We start from the raw sequence: 20,197 nt of genomic DNA on the forward strand, positions 1-20,197 counted from the left end.
ATAAAAGTGTGCTACAGTATGTGCGTAAATGCCTTTGCCAGATATACAGAAGCATTAGAAACCTATCGTCAATTGCATTTTTTTTTTTCATTACTGTTCTTGCAAGGACATAAATAAACATGTAAAAATCGATGTTTTTTCTCATATATTGAAAAGAGAACACCGGAAATTTCGCGATAAATCACCATTAAGAGCTCAGAACAAGCTATGTCGTCATGACTTTAGAAATTTTGATTTGGGCCGAAAGTACACAGCCAGTGGACCTGACAATCAGTCTTGGTAAAGCGAGCGGTTATTTAAACCGAACAGGACAAGCGTGTGGAGAAAGGACAGGATCGGAAGGGTTCGCAGACGGAGGAGCGCGGGGTAGGTAAATCCACCTCCATTACGCTCAGAATAGTGCCCTAATGCAGTGTAACAAGAAGTTTTTGCTTATTTTTAATTCAGTTTCAGTCCAGTTTGAGTTGCAGTTGAGTTAGTTTCTGGTCATTTTGAGCTGGGTTGTCAACCAGGTCAGGTTCAACTCACCTTTTAGTTTAGTTTTATCTTTTTTATCGGTTAGTTTAAGCACAGTTTTTAGTTTTAATTTGGTTTAAATTCTCTTTTTTATGTTCATTTTCAATTTCTAGTTTAGTTTCGGTTTGACTACGCAACAAAATGTCATGTTTCGATGTTTTGATCAAAACAACGATAGAAACAAATCCCCAGTTATCAAAATTATTGATCGAAATTGTCGACTGCAGCGTATGGTGACACAAATCAGTTGATGGGAATCGTGTGATAACGTGAAAAAAATATGCAAAAATATCTCGCAATACTGTTTTCGTTTTTATATTCACAGGTTGCATTTCGAATATCTTATATATAGTGTGAAGGTTGCTTCAAGCTGCAAACTTCTTAGGCAGTCATATTCGACTTATGATTTTTATTTCTCTCTCTCTCGCTGTTTTTTTTTTCGTTCGCTTTTGCGCCTCAACAAAATTCTTAAATCGACACTTTCATAAAAAAAGGATTAGAATCCCATCTATCGACATATTCTAGTGCTTCACATTTATTTTAATTGTTTTTCCGTAAATCGCTTTGCATGTTGAAAAGAGCTCTGAGTTCCCTTTAAAAAACTGTATTACCGCCTCCCGAGTACGAACTAGCAGAAGAACCAGCACCGGAGGCAAACGTCGGTACAGGTTCGAAAGTAACGTCGTAGTTTCCTGCTCCAGCACCACCGAACGCGGAAGAACCACCAGAGCCAGCACCGAAAGCACCGCTACGAGCATCAGCGAAAGATGATCCATCAGAACCTCCAAAGGAAGAAGAACCACCGAAGGATCCAGCATCAGCACCACCGAAAGCGGAGGAACCTCCAGAGCCATCACCGAAAGCATCGCTACGAGCATCAGAGAACGATGATCCGCCAAAGCCATCAGAACCTCCAAAGGCAGGAGAACCACCGAAGGAATTAGCAGCACCAAACGAGGAACCTCCAGAACCAGCATCGAAATCCCCGCTACCAGCAGAACCAAACGCATCGGCGAATGAACCAGCATCAAAGCCAGCACCTCCAAAGTCACCTCCAATGCCACCAGCACTCGCGCCAGCTCTGTAAGATACACTCCCACTCGAGATTAGTTTCGCAGATGGTCTTCACAGGTTGAATTAATCTTACCCAGCATCAGATTTGCCTTGATACTTGATAAAGAAAACCTCCGGTTTGCCACTGGCGTAGGTATCGACCGCGCCGTCGGCTCCAGCATCTGCAGCTCCATCCTGCTTGTTGACCAACACATAAACAATGGTCTTTTCTTTAGTTCGGGTACGAGCAGCAGCACGAGCACCACCGCCAGCGGATAGATTCGGAGCTTTGATAAACAGAACCTTGTAGTGCGTCTGAGGTTGAATGTAAACGAGAGCTTGGGAATCGGCTTTGGCCTCAGCCTCGGAAGGGGCGTGGAAGAAAAAGTGCTTTTTGACGATCTACCAGAAAAAATAGAAATCTCTGGAATCAAAGGATAACCGCCATATTCTCCATGAAACACTTACCTCTGGCCTGACGTTGTATTTGACCTGGGTTTTCGCCTGTGCACGAGCACCTGCAGAGGAACCTCCGCCGAATCTCGCTCTACCGAGTCCAGAGGAACCTCCTCCAAATCCAGAACCTCCGCCAAATCCAGAACCTCCGCCAAATCCAGAACCGCCGCCAAAGCCAGAGCCTCCACCAAATCCAGAACTTCCGCCGAATCTCGCTCCGGCACCAGATCCAGCAGAAGGTCCGCTGAATCCAGAAGAACCTCCGCCAAATCCAGAACCTCCACCGAATCCAGAACCACCACCGAATCCAAAACCTCCGCCAGACGCCCCGAAGCTACCCGGAGCTCCGGACGAAGCTCCTGAAGAAGCTGAAACAAGACCGGCGTTATATCCGGCGTCGTATTGCTGGCGCAAAGTCTGACCGATGTCGGCGGCTGCAACCGCCATGCACGCGGCAAATAGCTGCAAAGTAAGGTACACGCAACGCACAATTAACAAGTGTACCTTTTTTTCCTACACTTTCGGGAGCTTCCACTGAATTGGCACTATATACACAAAACACTTTTCTGCAGAACTCTGGCCAGAACTTACCACGAAAACGCGCATGATGTCCACCCTTTGAAGTATTATCCGTGTAGTCTCTAGAACGAAGAACCAACCCGGAATGAAGATGCGATAACGCTTTCGCGTTTTTTATATGTCACTCCGGATGCAACCTTTCAAGGTGATTCTCTCGCCGAGAACGGAATAATGCACAAGGATGGGGTTTTATGAGCTTCTGGTTTAGAAGCTAAACCAGTACCTTTCCCCGTGATACATTGTTTCGGCCAAAAGAGAGCACCCTCACTTGCATTTAAAGGGCAGAGTTGCATCTTATATTGAATAATATTCAAATTCTAGAAGCAAGAAAAAAAAATATTCCACAACCTGGCATGTCAAATCAACTTTCTAGCTTAGAATTAGCGATTTCGGCTAACCGGTTTTTTTGTCAACCGGTGCGAATCAGCTAGCAAAAATCTTACCCGTCGCAGCGTTCTTATCTAATTCCTAAACTATTTCAACTTGCATATACGGTAGAAGCAACTTGTTTTCCATCTCGACCACCCAAAATTTAAAATTCGCCGGTTTTATATAATGGTCACTCCTCAAACAAGAAAACCATCTTCGAGGAAACCATCGTCTTAATTGAGCAGTAGATAATCATGTTCGTGAAACTTGCGAAACCGGCCATCGGCTTCTCGACACCTTGCAGATATTTTTTTTTCTAGTCGGGAAGCCTGCAGTTGATGAGATGTTTGTTGATTTCGGAGATGAAGTTGCAACTGAAAATTTATCTCTTAATGAGCAGTTCTTTTCTAGACGTGATTATCTTTTTTTTTGGTTCTACTACGTTAAACGTGTTGAATCTTCTAATTGATGCTCTACTCTGAAGGCAACATTGAGTCATTTATTAGGAGGTAAATTTTTAAACAAAAAAAAACGGCTACATTAGAATTATGGTAATGTTCTCGTTTGCGCTACTGGAGCAAATAACAAATGTTTGTTCCTGTTTTTTTTTTGCTCATTATTTTTTCGAAATGGTATTTGAGGTTGAGGGCCCATGCATCGTCACGATTACGGGAATACGCTTATTGGGTGGTATTTGGCCACTTTCGGCTGTTTTCTAGAAAGCGGAAGTCGCAATCTTAGAATTCAAAATGATAGCCGGGGTCGACTTTTTGCTTCCGTGCATCATTCTGGTTCCGAAAATATTCGTATTATGTGATAATTGAGAATTTTGGGTTGTTTACCAGAAGCTGGAAGTTGCCGTATTAGAATTCAAAATGGTGTCTGAGAGTCTGATTTCACTTCTATGCAACGACACAATTACGGGAACAGCCATATCGAGTAGTATTTGGTTGCTTTAGCTGTTTTCCAGAAACCGAATGTCGTCATTTTGGAATTTAAAATTGTGTCTGTGGTTAAATCTGGCTTCTGTGCATCATCATGAATACGAGAATACCCATATTAGGTGATATTTGGTCACTTTCGGCTGTTTTCTAGCTCCACCCCCCCCCCCTTCCTCCTTACAAAGCAGGGTGGGGTGTCAAACCATCATAAAAACATTTTTCACCCCCCCAAACACCTTAACATGCCAAATTTGGTTGCTCGGTAAGCTCTCGAGCAGTGCAGAAATTTGTGTTTCATATGTATACTACCCCTCCCTTTCTGAATAGGGAGGGGTGTCGATCTATCATCAAACCACCATAGAAACATTTCTTACCTCCAAAAACCTCCAAATGCCAAATTTGGTTCTGTTCTCTTGATTAGTTTATGAATTATACAGAAATTTGTGTTTCATTTGTATGGGAGCCCCCCCCTTCAATAAAAGGGAGGGGTATAAAACTACCACAGAAATATTTCTTGTTTCTTAATACGGGTCATTTCATACGAAGTGACCACGAAAAAGCACAAACTTGGACACGATCATCACAGATTTTGCTCAAAGTTGGGAGAATTAATCATCTACTGTCACTTTGGAAAAAACCCAAATTTGGTGTCGATTGGGATACCCCCCGCTCTGTGGGACCCCCATGTTTATTGCAAAGTCACGTATTTTTTGTTCAAAATCTCTTTTTTCATTCGAATTTAATCATTTTTGTTATACATCATGAATCATGATTAATACGTTTGGAATGTGTATGTGTATGTGTATGTAAATGCGTGTGAAGAAGCGTGACGTAAACCAGTTTAGGCATAACGATAAACCAAGATCCTAACAACTGATCTGAGGACACCAAATCGCTTAGACTTGAACTTGAGTAGCCAAAAAAATTTCACTTTCAAAATTGAGCGATCTAGATCAAATAGTAAACTAGAGCAATACATGTTGTACATGAATGTACAAGGAAAACTGCCGAAAAATTTTCCTGAAAAAATGCCAAACCTCCGTGCTTTGAATTTAAAAAGATAAAAATTATATTCCATTAAAATAAAGATTTCTAGATAAAAAAGATCAAATCTAGCTCAAAACAATAGCAAAATAGTAAATCGTATATAGTTGACCAACTTCGCGTAATACTTGAGACCTCTATAAAATGAACTTAAAAATTTGTTGGGCTTTTTATTCGGAACAAAGTGATCCAGATAAATATAAATTGATCAAGACCAAACATTAAAGATAGATCATAATCATTCGAACAATTTTGCCGAAGACACCAATATTCTATGATTTGAATTTGAGAAGCTATGGGGTTTTGTTTTGTGAATAATGCACTCCTACCGAGTGCCGCCAATTATAATTCTCTGTAGAAGTTTCGTTGGGCGTCCTTCTGGTCAGTCTTATTATAAGAAAGAGTTATTTTGTTAAGAGGAAGTTTCAACAAGAAATTATAGAATTCATAAAATAATTATGCGGATTGGTTTTTCAAATATATTGGTCATTTAGGATGAGGATCTCATAACATATCAAATGCTTGAAACGCGAGAATATAGTAAATTATCATACTCGATAATATTCTGCATTTTTTACTCGTTTTTTATAAAGAAAGAAATACAAATGTCTCCAAAATAATAGTCTTTACATTGATTAAGAAATATTACCGGAAGAATAAGAATGTTTAGACGGAGACAATCAATTAAAACAATTGAAGTAATGAACGCGAAAATATGCGTGTTCTGCTTTTTTCATAGTCGAACACCTTGCCGTTCGCTATGGGTAATTTGATGCCTCCTCTGCAGTTGCGCTGCAGCTTGGACCTCACATCGTAAGTTGGGCTGAAATCGAGAGTGCGAAAGGGTCAGGCTATATTCCAAACAGCTGTGCAATGCATGACGGAATACATATTTGGCTGGTTTAGGTCGTTACCTTCGTGCGGGGCTTCTTTTGAAACTGTCTTGTAGTGTCCGCGACGGACATGTCCCAACTTTGTTTAGCAGACCTGAACGGAATGGTGCCTGAAATTATCGTGTATTTCAAAAAATGAAACTGGCGTTTCGGTACAAACGTGTTTATTGTTGTTGAATAACTGAACTTTCAAAAAATTATTAGTTGTATGCAATAGGAAAGGTGCTACACGCTTTAAAAAAATTCCAAACTTTGCTTGTTTTTCTCGAGCAAAAAGGTATATAACCCCTTAAGATAATGGATTAAGATCAGGGTAGGGAAATGTACTGGTACGCAATACGAATTCAATATGAACAACAATTCTCTCGCTCACTTCTTTTTATATTGTTGTCATTGTATAGACAATCTCTGGCTCGTGTGTTATTGACTGTAGCTGTCTGTGGTATTTATTGCATTTATTACGAATTGAAGTGGAATCAATTCACTTAGCGTCAATTTTTATTTGGGCACGAGGACGTTAATTGAATTTGTAAGATTCATACTTTTATTGTCCTGTTTTTGATTAAATATGCTAAATTTGGATAAGACTTTCGCTACAGCGAACTTTTTTCGAATGAAAAAGTCTAGAAATTGGGATTCAAATTTTCTGGTGTACACTATTGATGATATTTTTCGGTAGTACATACATAGTAATTATTGATTTACCATCTTATTACTGTGCTAAACTGTCGCATGATTGCCAATTATTGTCATTCACACAATGGCGACAGTCAAGATATTGAAGCGGCTGGAGATCAGCACAAAAGAGAATCGTTAACCATCCGTGTTGGCTTTAAGTCACATGATTCTCTCAAATAGAGAAGCGTACAGTTAAACGCTGCTGTCTCAGTCTGCAAGAGAGGCAACAGTATTTTTCGATACGGTGTCATGCAAAAATGTCAACTGTTCGACACACTGATTAAGATAACCCCAGATCAATTATCGGCAATTGTGTGATAACGTGAACAAAAAAGTAGCAAAGTCTCAAATACTGTTTTCGTTTTCATATTCACAGTTTGTATTTTGCATATCCTAAATGTAGTATGAAGGTTGCTTCTAGCTACAAACTTCTTAGGCTTATGGTTATTGTTTCTCTCTCTATGTTTTTTTTTTGTTCGTTACGGCATCTTTTCGTTTTACGTCTCTACAAAATTTTAAAATCGATCTCACTTCTATAAAAGCTCTATCGACCTACTGCTTCGCTAAGTTCACTGACTTTTCAATTGTTTGTCCAGTAATCGCTCTGCCATCTTGAAAAAGCTCTAAGGCCACCTTAATTAACTACTTCGCTGCCTTCTACGTCCGAATCAGAGGATGCACCAGCAGCAGCACCGGAGACAAACGTCGGTACTGGTTCAAAAGAAGCGTCGAAGCCCCCTTCTTTGCCCACTTTGGAAGCCGGATATTCACCGGAGAAACTATCCCCAGAGGTACCGAACGCGGAGGAACTAATACCACTACGAGCATCAATGAACGAGGATCCGTCAGAGCCGTCAGAAGATCCATCGAAGGACCTTGTATCAACAGGATCGAACGCGGAGGAACCTTCAGATCCGAAACCACCCAGAGCATCACTGCCAGCAGAACCGAACGCATCGGCGAAGGAAGCCGCATCAAAGCCAGCATCTCCAAAGTCACCTCCAAAGCCACCAGCATCCGCACCTGAACTCGCGCCAGCACTGTAAGAAACATTCGAGATAAGTTTCACAGAGGACCTTAAGAAGTTCACATCAACTTACCCAGCATTAGATGTGCCCTGATACTTGATGAAGTAAACCTCTGGTTTGCCACTGGCGTAGGTATCGACCGCGGCATCGGCCCCAGCATCTGCATTAGCTTCCGGTTTATTAACCAACACATACACAATGGTCTTTTCTTTAGTTTGGGTACGAGCAGCGGAACGAGAACCAGCGCTAGCAGATAGATTCGGAGCCTTAATGAACAGGACCTTGTAGTGCGTCTGAGGTTGAATGTTGACGATAGCCTGAGCATCGGCTTTGGCCTCAGCCTCAGGAGAGGCGTGATAGTAGAAGTGCTTTTTGATGATCTACCGAAAAGAATATAAATCACTTGGATTGGCGGATAGCTGCCATATTCTTCACGAAACACTTACCTCTGGCTTGACGATGTATTTGACTTGGGTTTTCGCCTGTGCACGAGCACCTGCAGATGAACTTCCGCCGAATCTCGCTCCATCAAATCCAGAAGAACCTCCTCCAAATCCAGAACCTTTGCCAAAGCCAGAACCTCCGCCGAATCTCGCTCCGGCACCAGATCCAGCAGAAGCTCCGCCGAGTCCAGAAGAACCTCCGCCGAATCCAGAACCTCCACCGAATCCAGAACCTCCGCCAAATCCAGAACCTTTGCCTAAGCCAGAACCTCCTCCGAATCTTGTTCCGGAACCAGATCCAGCAGAAGCACTGTTGAATCCGGAAGAACCTCCACCCAGTCCAGAAGAACCTCCACCGGATTTCGTTCCAGCACTAGATCCACCTGAAGTTCCGCTAAATCCAGAAGACCGTCCCCCAAAACCTCCACCAACTCCAGAACCTCCGCCAGATGCCGTGAACGAGGATGCTCCAGACAGTGCCAAAGAGCTACTCCCTTCGTTCCCGACTTTGGTATCTTGGCCTATCAATGCACTTTTTGAAGGAATTATTGTAAATGCGGTTACAACCGCCATGTATGCGGCAAATATCTGCAAAGGAAGGTACAAAGTAACGCGCAATTAGCGAGTGTACCTTTCTTCTACAATTCGGGAAACTTCCACTGCGCCACTTAATTATTATTGTACACACACACAAAACTTCACTTCAGAACTCCAGCCAGAACCTACCACGAGAACACGCATTCTGTCCACCCTTTGATGTATTATCCGTGAAGTTACTAGAACGAAGAACCGACCCGGAATGAAGATGGGATAGTATCTTCGCTGTTTTATATATCACTGCAGATCCAACGATGCGAGGCAATTGCCTCGCCGAGAACGGGATAAGGCAGAGGGATTTGGTTTTTGTGAGAGATCACCTTACGCTTTGAAGCTACTGAACCTGTTTCTTTTTCCGTGATGCACTTTTATTTGGCGATGCATCTACAGATGATGCATCCATAGTAGGGTGGCAATGGCTCAAAAATTTCGTCTTCTCGAAAAAAATCGCCCTGCAAAAATGCAAATGCTGCGGTAAGTGGTTCGTTGAAGTGGTCAAATCGTCTCATTCTTACCGATGAAAGCTGCACAAGGAGTCGATTTGGTTTTTTATGCTAATGACGAAACTTTCAAAACAAATTTTTTTCAATCGTTCGAAATGTGTCATTGCCACCCTTATATTCAGGGTAGACACATCCTACACTGTCGGACATAAAAGTTCCAGCAAAAAAAACTTCACATCCTATCGTGCCAAATCAACTCTACCATAGAATTTTGCAATTCCAGCGGTTGAAAAAATGCTAACCGGTTTTTTTTGTCAACCGGTACGGATCAGCTCGAAAACATCCTACGCGTCGGAGAATCTAAATCCTCAACTATTTCAACCTACCTATACTGAACGAGCAATTTGTTATCCTTTTTTCCCCTTCGCGAACAGCTAAAATTGGAATCGGCACTCTTCAAATGTGAAAACCATCTCTGAAGAAACTATCATCATTAATGAGAAGCAGATAAAGTGGGATCGCCACCAAAGGATGCTTAAAGCTGATGGCGACTTATTGTTCTTGTTCGTAAATTTCGTGTTTTTTTGGGGAGCCTGCCACTTTTATTTTCATGAGGTGTTGGTTGATTCCGGAGATGAGGATGCAACTACTCTTTATTAATATTTTTTTAAGGTTTTACAGCAAACGGAACAAGAAAACTTTCGATTTTTCAACATTCTACTTTGAAGGCAACGAAGAACAGCAGCATAAGCATTATGTAAAAAAGTTGGTTTGCGCTGCTCTTTCGCCCCATATCTGAGGAGTTTAATATAACATGCAGCAGAAAACAAATCGGAACCAAGAAAAATAACACTGGTCAATATAGGTTTTGCCCCAAATGAAAATTTTATTTTTTTAGCAATCCAGTTTTGATGCTCCTAGCAAAGATAGCAATGCGTCGCTTCTTCGTTTGCATTAGGGGAAAATTTAATTTAAGATGAATGGAAATCCATCAAGCGTTTGTTTACTGTTACTCAAATAATTTCAACACCTTTGATATAATCTTTGACTGTACTTGAAAGGAAGTGACTTTTTTTTAAATTGGTGGATCTTTCATTAAAACAGAATTTCAATTCCCAAGTAACTCTTGTTGAAGTCAACTTTCCATATTTCAATATACAATATACAATTCAGTGTTAATAGTAACCAGAATCGACCATTTCCCCCGTAAAAAATTTCAAAAATTACCCTCACAACTCGATATACTTCTCATCCCAAAGGTTCTTTCAGTGTCGAGCTAAGGAAATTTTACTCTTCATCGTTTACCTTCTTCTTGGATGGAAATACACTAAGGTCGCTTTTTACGCGGTTTTTTTTACGCGGGTTTTTTTAACGCGGCTTTTTTACGCGGATTCCGGAATTTACGCGGTTTTTTTACGCGGATTCCGGAATTTACGCGGTTTTTTTTACGCGGATTCCGGAAATTACGCGGTATTTTTTTTTTTGCCCGGATCGGAATGCAAAATTAACGATGGTTTTTTTTTACGCGGATTCCGGAATTTACGCGGTTTTTTTTTACGCGGTTTCTTTTTACGCGGCACGTATCCCCCGCGTAAAAAGCGACTTTAGTGTACCTAATCTTATCATGTGTTGTTTGTTTAGCTTTACATCGCGCGGTCGGGTGATCATTAGGGTGTCCCAACAAAAAATCGCTGTTGAAAAAGTCAAGGTGCTCAGCTCTAAATTGAAAGATAATGTTATTCATAGCATTTTTGTAGAACATGTCGACTTTCTAAAAAAATGTTTTCAGGTTGCCCAAACGTGATTTGTGAAAAAACTGACTTTTTTAAGCTACAAAACCACTTTTCAATTCTGTTCGATGCTAACTTTTCCATTTATTTTTTTATTTTTGTGAGGTTGTTTTTGAATATTTTGCATGGTTCTGTTCAGTATTGCATTCAGTTATTTGACTCCCAGAGCCCATTAAACATCACACAAAAATATTTTTTTTAGTAATTTTTAGATAAAACCCTTCAAAACACAAATAAAAAAAATTAATCAAGAACTGAAATTTTCATTGCAAAGCGGGACTTATGACGAAAATTTACATGACAAAAGATACTTGATATTATTGGGGAGCTGAGATATTGGCATTTTTATGTGTGAAGGAAAACTATGCATTTTAACAAACATGTTAAATAACTGTTTTATTTTGAAAGATAAAAAATAACAATGTTCAGAAAACATATGCATTTTTGGATGACTGATAACTTAGTAGAAGGTTTAAAAATTCGGAAAATCAGCGAAAAAAGTTAGAACGAAAATTGTGATTTTTAGTGCCCTCTAATAGAAAACTCACTGTTGCTCGTAATATATAAGAGATAGAAACATGATGTCTTTGGTAAAATTTCTTGTTTTAAAATAACCTAAAACTCTCTCGAAGACACCTAGCGTCTATCTTGTTCTGATTAAAAAGTAAATTTTTTATCTCACTCATGGGTGGATTGATCACCCATCTTTCTACATTAAAAGATGCATTTTTGAATATCCTGAAACATCTCGGAACATACCTCATGGCTATAATCAACATTTGAATCACTATTTAGAAAATTATTCGCACAAATGGCAAAATAGAACACTGTGCAATGGAGATATTGAACTTCAGTGGCATTTTTGAGAAAATGCATAGTTGTAAAAACGCCAATATCTCAGCCCCCCGATAAGATATCAAGGATCTTTTTTCATGTAAATTTTTGTCTTGAATCCCGCTTCACAGTAGAAATTTCAGTTCTTGATCGAAAAAAAAATTTTGTATGTGTTTTGAAGGGTTTTATCTGAAAATTATGAGAAGAAATCACTTTTTTGTGATGTTCAATGGGCTCTGTGAGTCAAATAATTGAATGCGATGCTGAACTTAACCATGGAAAATATTCAAAAACAACCCTACAAAAATAAAAAAATATATGGAAAAATGTAGGAATCGAACAGATTTGAAAAAAAGTGCAAAAGAGTGGGTTTGTAGCTTAAAAAAGTCTTTTTTTTTTTCATAAATCACGTTTGGGCAACCTGAAAACAATTTTTCAGGAAGTCGAAATGTTCTACAAAAATGCTAAAAATAATCTTATCTTTCAATTCAGGGCTGAGTACCTTGACTTTTTCAACATCGATTTTTTGGGACAGCCTACCCGGACGAACACATGCGATTCGCATAGATTCTTTAGGACTCCGCACATTGGATTCGTGAGCGTCCTTGAAAAAGGATTCCTGAAAAAAAGAATCCTTAGGAATGCCCTGTATATGGCTCTAGGATTCTTGAATAAGAATCATGAGTGGGAATCCTCCGGATCGTGTTTGTGATTCCTTTCACGATTCCGTCACTGTGTTAATCGGTATCCTGGGGATTCTTACTCAGGATTCTCTGCGTGTTAGTAAGGGTAGTGGTCATGGAATTACAATCATCTTTTCAAAAGTTTTCTTTTGTTTGAAAACTTCCAAACTTTTGCTGTCGAAAACACAGCGCCTCATCGCTTTATGGAAACCAGACGGAGTTGAAGTTCCTCATATATTAAATTTTTTCCTTCTCTAGATTGATTTTTTCCTAAACTTCGTAGCGAATTTGTAGTGCGAAACTCATGCCAGAAAACCCACATGCTTTTTTCTTTCAACAATTTTTCTTGATCATTTCCAGCAGCTCTGAGGTAGCGAACAAAACACTACCTTTTCCAAGTTGACATTTGAAGCTAGGACGCTACGGGAGAGATTCTGCATATGTAGTGAGAAGAGATGAACCTGAACGTTGCACTAAGTTTTTTTCTAGACTCTCGTTTCACCTGATTTCCTCAATTCTTGGATCATTGAAAATTCTGCCGTCATTCAATTGCGTTCCAATTTGTGTTTGGAAATGCACTATTCTGATATTGAGCAATTCCACGATAAAAATGGATAGGTAGCCTTTATAATCGATCATTTCTGGTTTGACTGAAACTTTGATTTTTTAATGGGCAAAAGATTCCATTTTGTCCTTTTTTCAAGCACGATTAATTTTTAATAATGTAGAAATGCTGTGTAGAAAGAGTATTAATGATTACAAATATTTTTAGAGCCAAAACAGTTTGCTTGATCGGTGTAATGTCTGTGGCAAAACTGTATTTTAAAAGTATTATAATTCACTAGCTGACCCGGCAAACTTCGTCCCGCCCATTTTTGTGTTTAATTGAATAATTTTGAACATCCCAATTCATTGAATTCTTGCGATGTGTTTATAGTCTACAAATGCTCGACGAATCGGCCATAGGATATGATCAACGTCAAAAGACAAATCGTTTGAAATGATTGGTTTTATCGGAATGTACATCCAGGGCCAATGTTTGGTTTCTAAGCATAATCTCGAGTACAAAAATATCCATATTCACGAACCGGAGGTCGCCATCTTGGATTTTAAAATGGCATTTAGAGACAATTTCTGGTTCTTGAGCGTCATTCTGGTAGAAGAAACACCCATATTGGGTGTTATTCGGTCATTTTCGGCTGTTTTCCAGAAACCGGAAGTCGCAATCTTCGAATTATTTCATGTACGTAGTCTTCATAAATCAAGTAAAAATTAGATTGCAAAATTCGAGTTGATCGCGACCACGTCCCGTTTCACCTTAGCAATTTTCGACTGTTTGTCAGACACCGGAAGTCGCCATATTTGGATGCAAAAGGTGTCTGTGATCAGTTTTTAGCTTCTGTGCATAATTCTGGTTCCGGAAATACTCATCCCAAGTATTAAAAATTGGTTTTATCAAAGTTTTATAGCGCTGTTTTGGTTGTATTAAGCGCTATAAACCTTTGATCAAACTTGGATTTCAAAGTGGCATTTAAGGACAATTTTTGGTTTCTGAGCGTCATTCTGGTTGAAGAAACAGCCATATTGGGTGATATTTGGTAATTTTAGACTGTTTTTCGAAAACTGAAAGTTTCCATCTTACAATTCAAAATGGTGTCTGTGGTCGACTTTTGCTCCTGTGTATCATTACAGTTTCAGAAATACCCATATAGGGTTGTATAGGGCTGTTTCCAGAAACCGGATCTTGGAATGGCATTTGGAGACATTTTCTGGCCTCTGGGCGTCATCCTAGTTCCAGAAACACCAATATTAGAAACAGGAAGTTTCCATTCTCAATTCAAAGGTGGCGTCTGGAGTCGAGTTTATTTGATTAGTTCTTGAGTTGTGAATAAATTCGATCTTAAATTGCATGAACCCGCTCCTTCAGAAAAGGGAGGGGTGTCGATAGAGATGGTTTTCAAACCCGAAACACGAACCCGACCCGTACTCGTCGATTCAAGTTTAAAAATTTTTGAAAGTGTCGGGTTCGGATTTGAAAATTTTTTAAGGTGTCGGGTACGGGTTGGGTTTGGATTTCAGTGGAAATACTACAAGGTATACAGCCCTAGGGTTGTATGAAATGGTGACGTGGGACTAAACACTGTAATTAGAAGGATTTTCAGTTACAAAGGTTACAGAATCTGCAGACAGCAACAATTCGTTTGTGGTTTAAGTATTTTTTTATACACAGCCTTCCCATAAATTTTCTTTTTAGAAATATATTGAGCAACACTCGAAAGAACTTCGATTACACTTAACGATATTGTGTAGTGTTTTTTTTTTTTTGTGCGAACAACATTTATTCATCAACGCACAAGCGTGTCGTTGTTATTGTAGAAGCACCAAGAATTTACCAAGAAATTACGTTGTTAAAGTTATCGAAAAAATATGCTGAAATGTGCTATAACTTTGTAAGGAAAAGTCCTGGAGATGTGTGGTCTTCAACAAAAACGTGTGTTTTGTATGTCCAAATGTTTCTTTAGAACAACGTTTTCTTGTAAAATGTAGCTAACAAAAGTTAAGTGCAAAAAATTAACTTTTAAGTAACTTTTACAGAAAATACTCTGTAACTCTGTACCCAATGAAGATGTTCAGCAAAGATTCATAGTTTTGCACGTTCTATAACTTTGCCGAATTAACCATTCCTCTATCTCTTAACACAAAAAAGTTAGTATTTTGGATATATGAAAACTTACTGTAACATATGCTCGCCGTACTCTAATATGGGTGAATTGGGACAAATGGAAGCTCAAGGAGTTTAAAGTACTTCAGCTTACTTCAAGGAAAAGTATTGACATCATGATTCCATTTGCCCCTTTTTAACCTATACGTTCTTGAAGTTATCGAAAAAATAAGCTAAAATATGATATAACTTTGTAGGGAAAAGTCCTGCAGATATATGACCTTTGGCAAAATGTGTGTTTTGTGTGCCCTAACAATTCCTCCGAACAAAACTTTCGTGTAAAATGCAACTAACAAAAGTTAAGTACAAAAAATTAACTTTTAAGTAAGTTCCTTGTAATATATTTTATAACTTTGTACCGTAAGAAGATAGGATTTTCATTTGTTCAACAAAGTTTCATATTTTTGAATCTTCCACAACTTTGCTGAACAAACTATTCTTCTATCTCTTAACACAAAAAAGTTAATTTTTTTATTTTTAGTATAGTATACTTTTCATATGTTTTGACAATTTGCGATTATGCGGGTCATTCATACAAACAATTGTTCCGAAAACAATTTTAAGCTAGGATGAAGGTAAAAGGCGCTATGGAAATAAGTTCCACTTTTTGCTTTATTGGACCACTGTGCAGCGGCGCTCTGCTCCACATAATATGTATATAATACTGTACGGTATTGTTGCTTTTACCAGCATGTTTTCTTTCAAGACACCAGTTTTTATTATGCTCTGACAGAAGGTTTAGAAATTGTTCAAGTAAAAGGCTTGTTTCAAAACTTTTCGACCTTCGAGACTTCAAATTAGTCTAAGTTCATGGAAGCAAAATTAAATTGACCTGTTGGGATGGGGAAACTCTGTCCTTTTTTTTATATTAAAACTGAAAATATCATTGGAAATGGTTGGTGTCCATTCACATCATCTGTGCTAGGAATGCTCGCGTGTGATTGGTTCATTGTTCGCGTAAATTTTCTTGTAACTTTTTATCAACCTTTTTTCACCGTTGAGCAGTGAAATAGTAGTGATGACTAGCGCATTAAAAAATTGTTACACGTTTTATCTATCCAACAATATATTGATTATTATTATCCATCATGTGGTTATGCTGTTATTATCGTTTGAAATCTGACGTAACATTTGCCAGTTTCGTTTCCTATTTTACAGAATGCATCCCAGTATAGAAAACAAAGACGTAATCCCACGTCAAAAAAAATTTCGGGTTCGGGTTTAAAAATGTCGGGTTTTGGTCTAAAAACCCGAAACCCGACTATATCAAATAAGCATTTTTATATGATAATGATGTCTTAATTCATGCAACAGTATAAGTCATTTCAATATCATTCGAGGCTCAAAGCTTCAGTGCAGCCTCAAATTGATACAAAAAATCGACCCAAAAAAAATCTCGGGTTCGGGTTTCTCGAAAATATAATTTTCGGATTCGGGTTTGATCGAATAAAAAAAAGTTTCGGGTTCGGGTTTCAACCGAAAAAAAACTCGGGTACGGGTCAGGTACGGGTTTGAAAAAGCCAAACCCGACCATTCCTCGTCTCGAACCATTATAGACATATTTGTCAACCCTTAAAACATGCACCTGCCAAATTTGGTTCCAATTAGTTGGTTGGGTCTCGAGATGTGCAGACATTTGTGTTTCATTTTTATGGAACCCCTTCCTTCCAGAAAAGCCAAATTTGGTTGTATTTGCTTGATTGGTTTTCGAGGTGTGCGAAATTTGTGTTTCGTTTATATGGGACCTTATGGTTTCATTTGTATGGGAATATCCAGAATATGGAGGGGTGTCGAACTTATATGGACATATTCGTTACCCCTAAAAACATCCACATGCCAAATTCGGTTCCTTTTGCTTGATTAGTTCTTGAGTTGGGACCCTTCCCTTCCAGGGGAAGAAGGGGTCTCAAACCATCATAGGAACCTTTCTCGGCCCCAAAAACCCCTACATACAAATTTTTACGTTGATCGATTCAGTAGATTCCAAGTCTATATGGATCAGACAGACAGACCGGACTGCATTTTTATATGTATAGATTATAATTTGGTCTTTCTAAAATAAAATTACACCCAAAATAAAAATTTTATTTGGAAAAAACAGTAAAAAAAGATAATTACACTCTAAAAAAGCCAATCCTGGAAAAATTAGAAACAAAAAAGGTTAAATTTTTCAGCAAAAAGGAAAAATTGTTAAAAACAGATTGTTCGGTTTGAATGGTATTACGTCTTCAGCAAAGTTTTACACAGTAATTTTGTCCTTCCGAAAAAATATACATTGTAACCTGATATTTTTTCTAGAAAAAAAAAATACAAAAAAAAATTTAAAAATTCTCAAAAATCAATTTTAAGGAATCTGATTTTATTTTCTACAAAAACTACACACTGTAAGCTAACCAACTTAATTGAACTTGAAGAAATAAAAAAGAAACTGGACAAAAATGTATAAAATTTAGTTTTCTGGTGAAAACTGATGTGTGATATATGGTTCGAAAGGTCGCGATGAGACATGAAATAGTTTATATGGGGTCAAAAAAAATTTGCATCGAGAAAAACTCGTTACAACCTATTTAGTGCATGAATTTTAGGGGCTTGGTGCCTTGTACCAAAAAAAAATATGGCATCTCAATATCCAAATCGCCAAAAAAATCACACACTTACACACATACACACACGTACACGCATACGGAGTTCGTTGTAACAAACGGGTGTGGTCGTGGGTTCGATTCTCAGTAGAATCAGGCCATTTGGTTGTCAAAGTACTTTCACATGGATTTATCCTCAGGCTGCCCCCGCCACATACTCTTACTGTGACTTGCTTTTTAACAAAACGAGTCCCTCTTAAACTAGAACTGGTCAGAGAAACGGAATGATAGTTCTCTTCAGAGAGCAATAACTATGGTGCAATATTGGCAGAAAGAACGAGGTTTCTATGCGATGATAAGACTCGCTAAAAATGCTTCACCCGAAGCGCCGAAATTTGAAATACCAGTTCCAAACTTCGAGAATCCCAAATTAGGCTCTAAATCGCCAAAAAATACTTCTAAAGGCAGAAGCAGAAATAATCCCGAATTAAGCTTAAATTTGCAAAAAAAAACAACCCAGTTATAAAATACTTTTAAGTTAAGCTCAAAATTGCGAAGATTGCTTCTAAAGGCCAAAAGAAACTGAAAAAATCCAAAACTGTTTCCAAAATCTTAGAGAAACATATCCCAAATGGTATTCGAAAGTACAAAAACGCTTTGAAAGATCTGGAAAAGCCGTATAATAAAATGAGCGAGTTTAGAATTTAGCTCAGAATATGCCAATATAAACAAAAATCATCGCGAATTAAGGAAAAGAACCCTTCTAGAGGCAAACAATGATCGTGAATTACTCGAAATGACCAAAATAAAAAAAAAGTGAAGAAATTGAATTGTCAGACAGTCATAATTAGGAACCAAAACCAGATTTGGGCAGTAATATATTTATGACCATCCGTTAACATGTCTTACGTACCGCAAGGAAGCAATCTAGGATCGCTCCTATCTTAGCTTAGTTTTAACACGTCACCGTTGTAAAAGCACACCCTATTTCAAATTTTGTTTTTTACGTACCAAATTGGATTTTTTAACAACTTTCAATAAATAAAATAATGTCTATACACGCAGATTAGAACGGGTTGGAATTTAAAATGTCATCAGTATCAAGGAGATTCGTGATCCTTCATCTGGTATGCTTCTTTTCAATGCTCCAAAACGGAAACGCATTTAAAAACCCTCAAGCTTTTATTTGTTCCGAGGCTCTTAGTAATATTTAAAATTTCTGTTGAATCAAGATAAGTTCCTGTCACCTATCGACCCTTGTCAACGTTTTCAAGTGCTGGTGCGAAAAGATCACAGATAAAGACGGCAATCTGCACCACCGGAGTCGATGATTTGACCCAAACTACCGGAAAACCTTGCGGGCGAGTTTTGTCACAACAGAGACAAACAAAAAAAAAAACTTGTCAGTCGCATCACGAAGCAATCGCTCGAGTTGCATGACCCAGTCAGTCAAACTGCTAGTTAACATTTGTAAAACGTTATTCTTATTTTAGGAAGTAGTATTTTGGAGTGTTTTGATAAATTTTTTATTGTTAATTAATTTTCTAGAGCGATCTTCCAATTAACGAAAATGTCAGTGAACAAATAAGAAACGAGCGTTGTGACCTCCGACTGAGAAGAAGCGGTTTACGGCTTTGCAGACACGCTCGAACCAGTTTTTCCCTAACCTGGAGCGGGCTCATCTTCCGAGTCGACCTAAACTAAAATAGACGTGCCAAATGGTTGCTTCGAAAGTCGAAACTAGCTCCAATTCGCTAGTCGAAAGTGAGCTAGAAGTTCAAGGTTGCTGATGTAATGTTATCTCATCTCACCTTTTTGTGTAAGATTTGATCTTACTCTACAGAGTCAACAATGGAGAAAATTGAAGCTTTGACACAAAAATTATTGCCAAAAATTCAAAGCACTCTCGTAGAGTCGATGATATTTTTGTTCCTTCTTTGACAACCGCCGCCGCGTCGAATATGGTGAAAATGCAAAGGTGGCCTTTTAGTCGTCGGTTGATAATCGACCAAACCTTGATATTTTATCTATTGCGGCAGTGATTCACTCAAAAATGTTGTTCTGTTTTTTTCGGGTGTCATACTAGCAAAAAAACAAACTGACCTCATCGCTAAACGAGTCTTTCTCATAACGTTGCACGACTGTCAGGAACTAAACCGTAGGGTATCTGTATCACAAAAGATCGTCATTTTTATTATCGCCAACTTCGCATCTTTAAAAGAAGCACAGGCGAAGCGGCACAAGGATTGTGCGTGACAAGTTTGAAAAAAAAATTATATAAAAACCAGAAAAAAAAATCAAATTACGAATGACGAACGATCATGGATCGCCATTAAATACAAATCACAGCAATAACACTAAACAAATAAACGTTTCAACCCCACCACCTGCTGGTAACCTTCACGCCAGATCAAATAACAGAACCGACTCCTTCATCATGCCATTGCCATCAATCTAGACGAGTCTGAGGTTGATTCCCGCGTCAGCAGTGTCCGGAATTATTTTAAGACCACGAACAATTAGTATGGTAACGCCGTTACCAACCT

The 20,197-nt window shown here is 38.6% G+C and overlaps 3 protein-coding genes across 7 annotated transcripts in view; 1 reads left to right on the top strand and 2 right to left on the bottom strand.

The window, feature by feature from the left end:
- LOC129720691 (protein gone early) overlaps window positions 1–20,197 on the top strand; it is a 177,741-nt gene that overhangs the window by 119,467 nt on the left and 38,077 nt on the right. The window lies entirely within an intron of this gene.
- On the bottom strand, window positions 848–2,674 carry LOC129720714 (pupal cuticle protein 36-like). Its single transcript, XM_055672333.1, has 4 exons — window positions 2,617–2,674; window positions 2,038–2,487; window positions 1,664–1,971; window positions 848–1,597 (listed from the first exon to the last, which is right to left on the bottom strand). Exons 1-4 carry the CDS (start codon window positions 2,629–2,631, stop codon window positions 1,111–1,113), a joined length of 1,260 nt encoding a protein of 419 aa, XP_055528308.1. The 5' UTR covers window positions 2,632–2,674; the 3' UTR covers window positions 848–1,110.
- On the bottom strand, window positions 6,897–8,864 carry LOC129720709 (pupal cuticle protein 36a-like). Its single transcript, XM_055672317.1, has 4 exons — window positions 8,727–8,864; window positions 8,004–8,588; window positions 7,630–7,937; window positions 6,897–7,569 (listed from the first exon to the last, which is right to left on the bottom strand). Exons 1-4 carry the CDS (start codon window positions 8,739–8,741, stop codon window positions 7,164–7,166), a joined length of 1,314 nt encoding a protein of 437 aa, XP_055528292.1. The 5' UTR covers window positions 8,742–8,864; the 3' UTR covers window positions 6,897–7,163.

This window comes from Wyeomyia smithii, chromosome 1 (genome assembly GCF_029784165.1).
Source record: "Wyeomyia smithii strain HCP4-BCI-WySm-NY-G18 chromosome 1, ASM2978416v1, whole genome shotgun sequence".
NCBI classification, from domain to species: domain Eukaryota; kingdom Metazoa; phylum Arthropoda; class Insecta; order Diptera; family Culicidae; genus Wyeomyia; species Wyeomyia smithii.

What these genes read in the sequence shown, in the direction of transcription:
- LOC129720714 (XM_055672333.1), bottom strand. An exon ending in AATACAACGTCAGGCCAGAG is followed by an intron (nt 1,972 to 2,037) that starts GTAAGTGTTTCA and finishes TTTTTCTGGTAG; the next exon opens with ATCGTCAAAAAGCACTTTTT. An exon ending in CAAGGCAAATCTGATGCTGG is followed by an intron (nt 1,598 to 1,663) that starts GTAAGATTAATT and finishes TGTATCTTACAG; the next exon opens with AGCTGGCGCGAGTGCTGGTG.
- LOC129720709 (XM_055672317.1), bottom strand. An exon ending in AATACATCGTCAAGCCAGAG is followed by an intron (nt 7,938 to 8,003) that starts GTAAGTGTTTCG and finishes TCTTTTCGGTAG; the next exon opens with ATCATCAAAAAGCACTTCTA. An exon ending in CAGGGCACATCTAATGCTGG is followed by an intron (nt 7,570 to 7,629) that starts GTAAGTTGATGT and finishes TGTTTCTTACAG; the next exon opens with TGCTGGCGCGAGTTCAGGTG.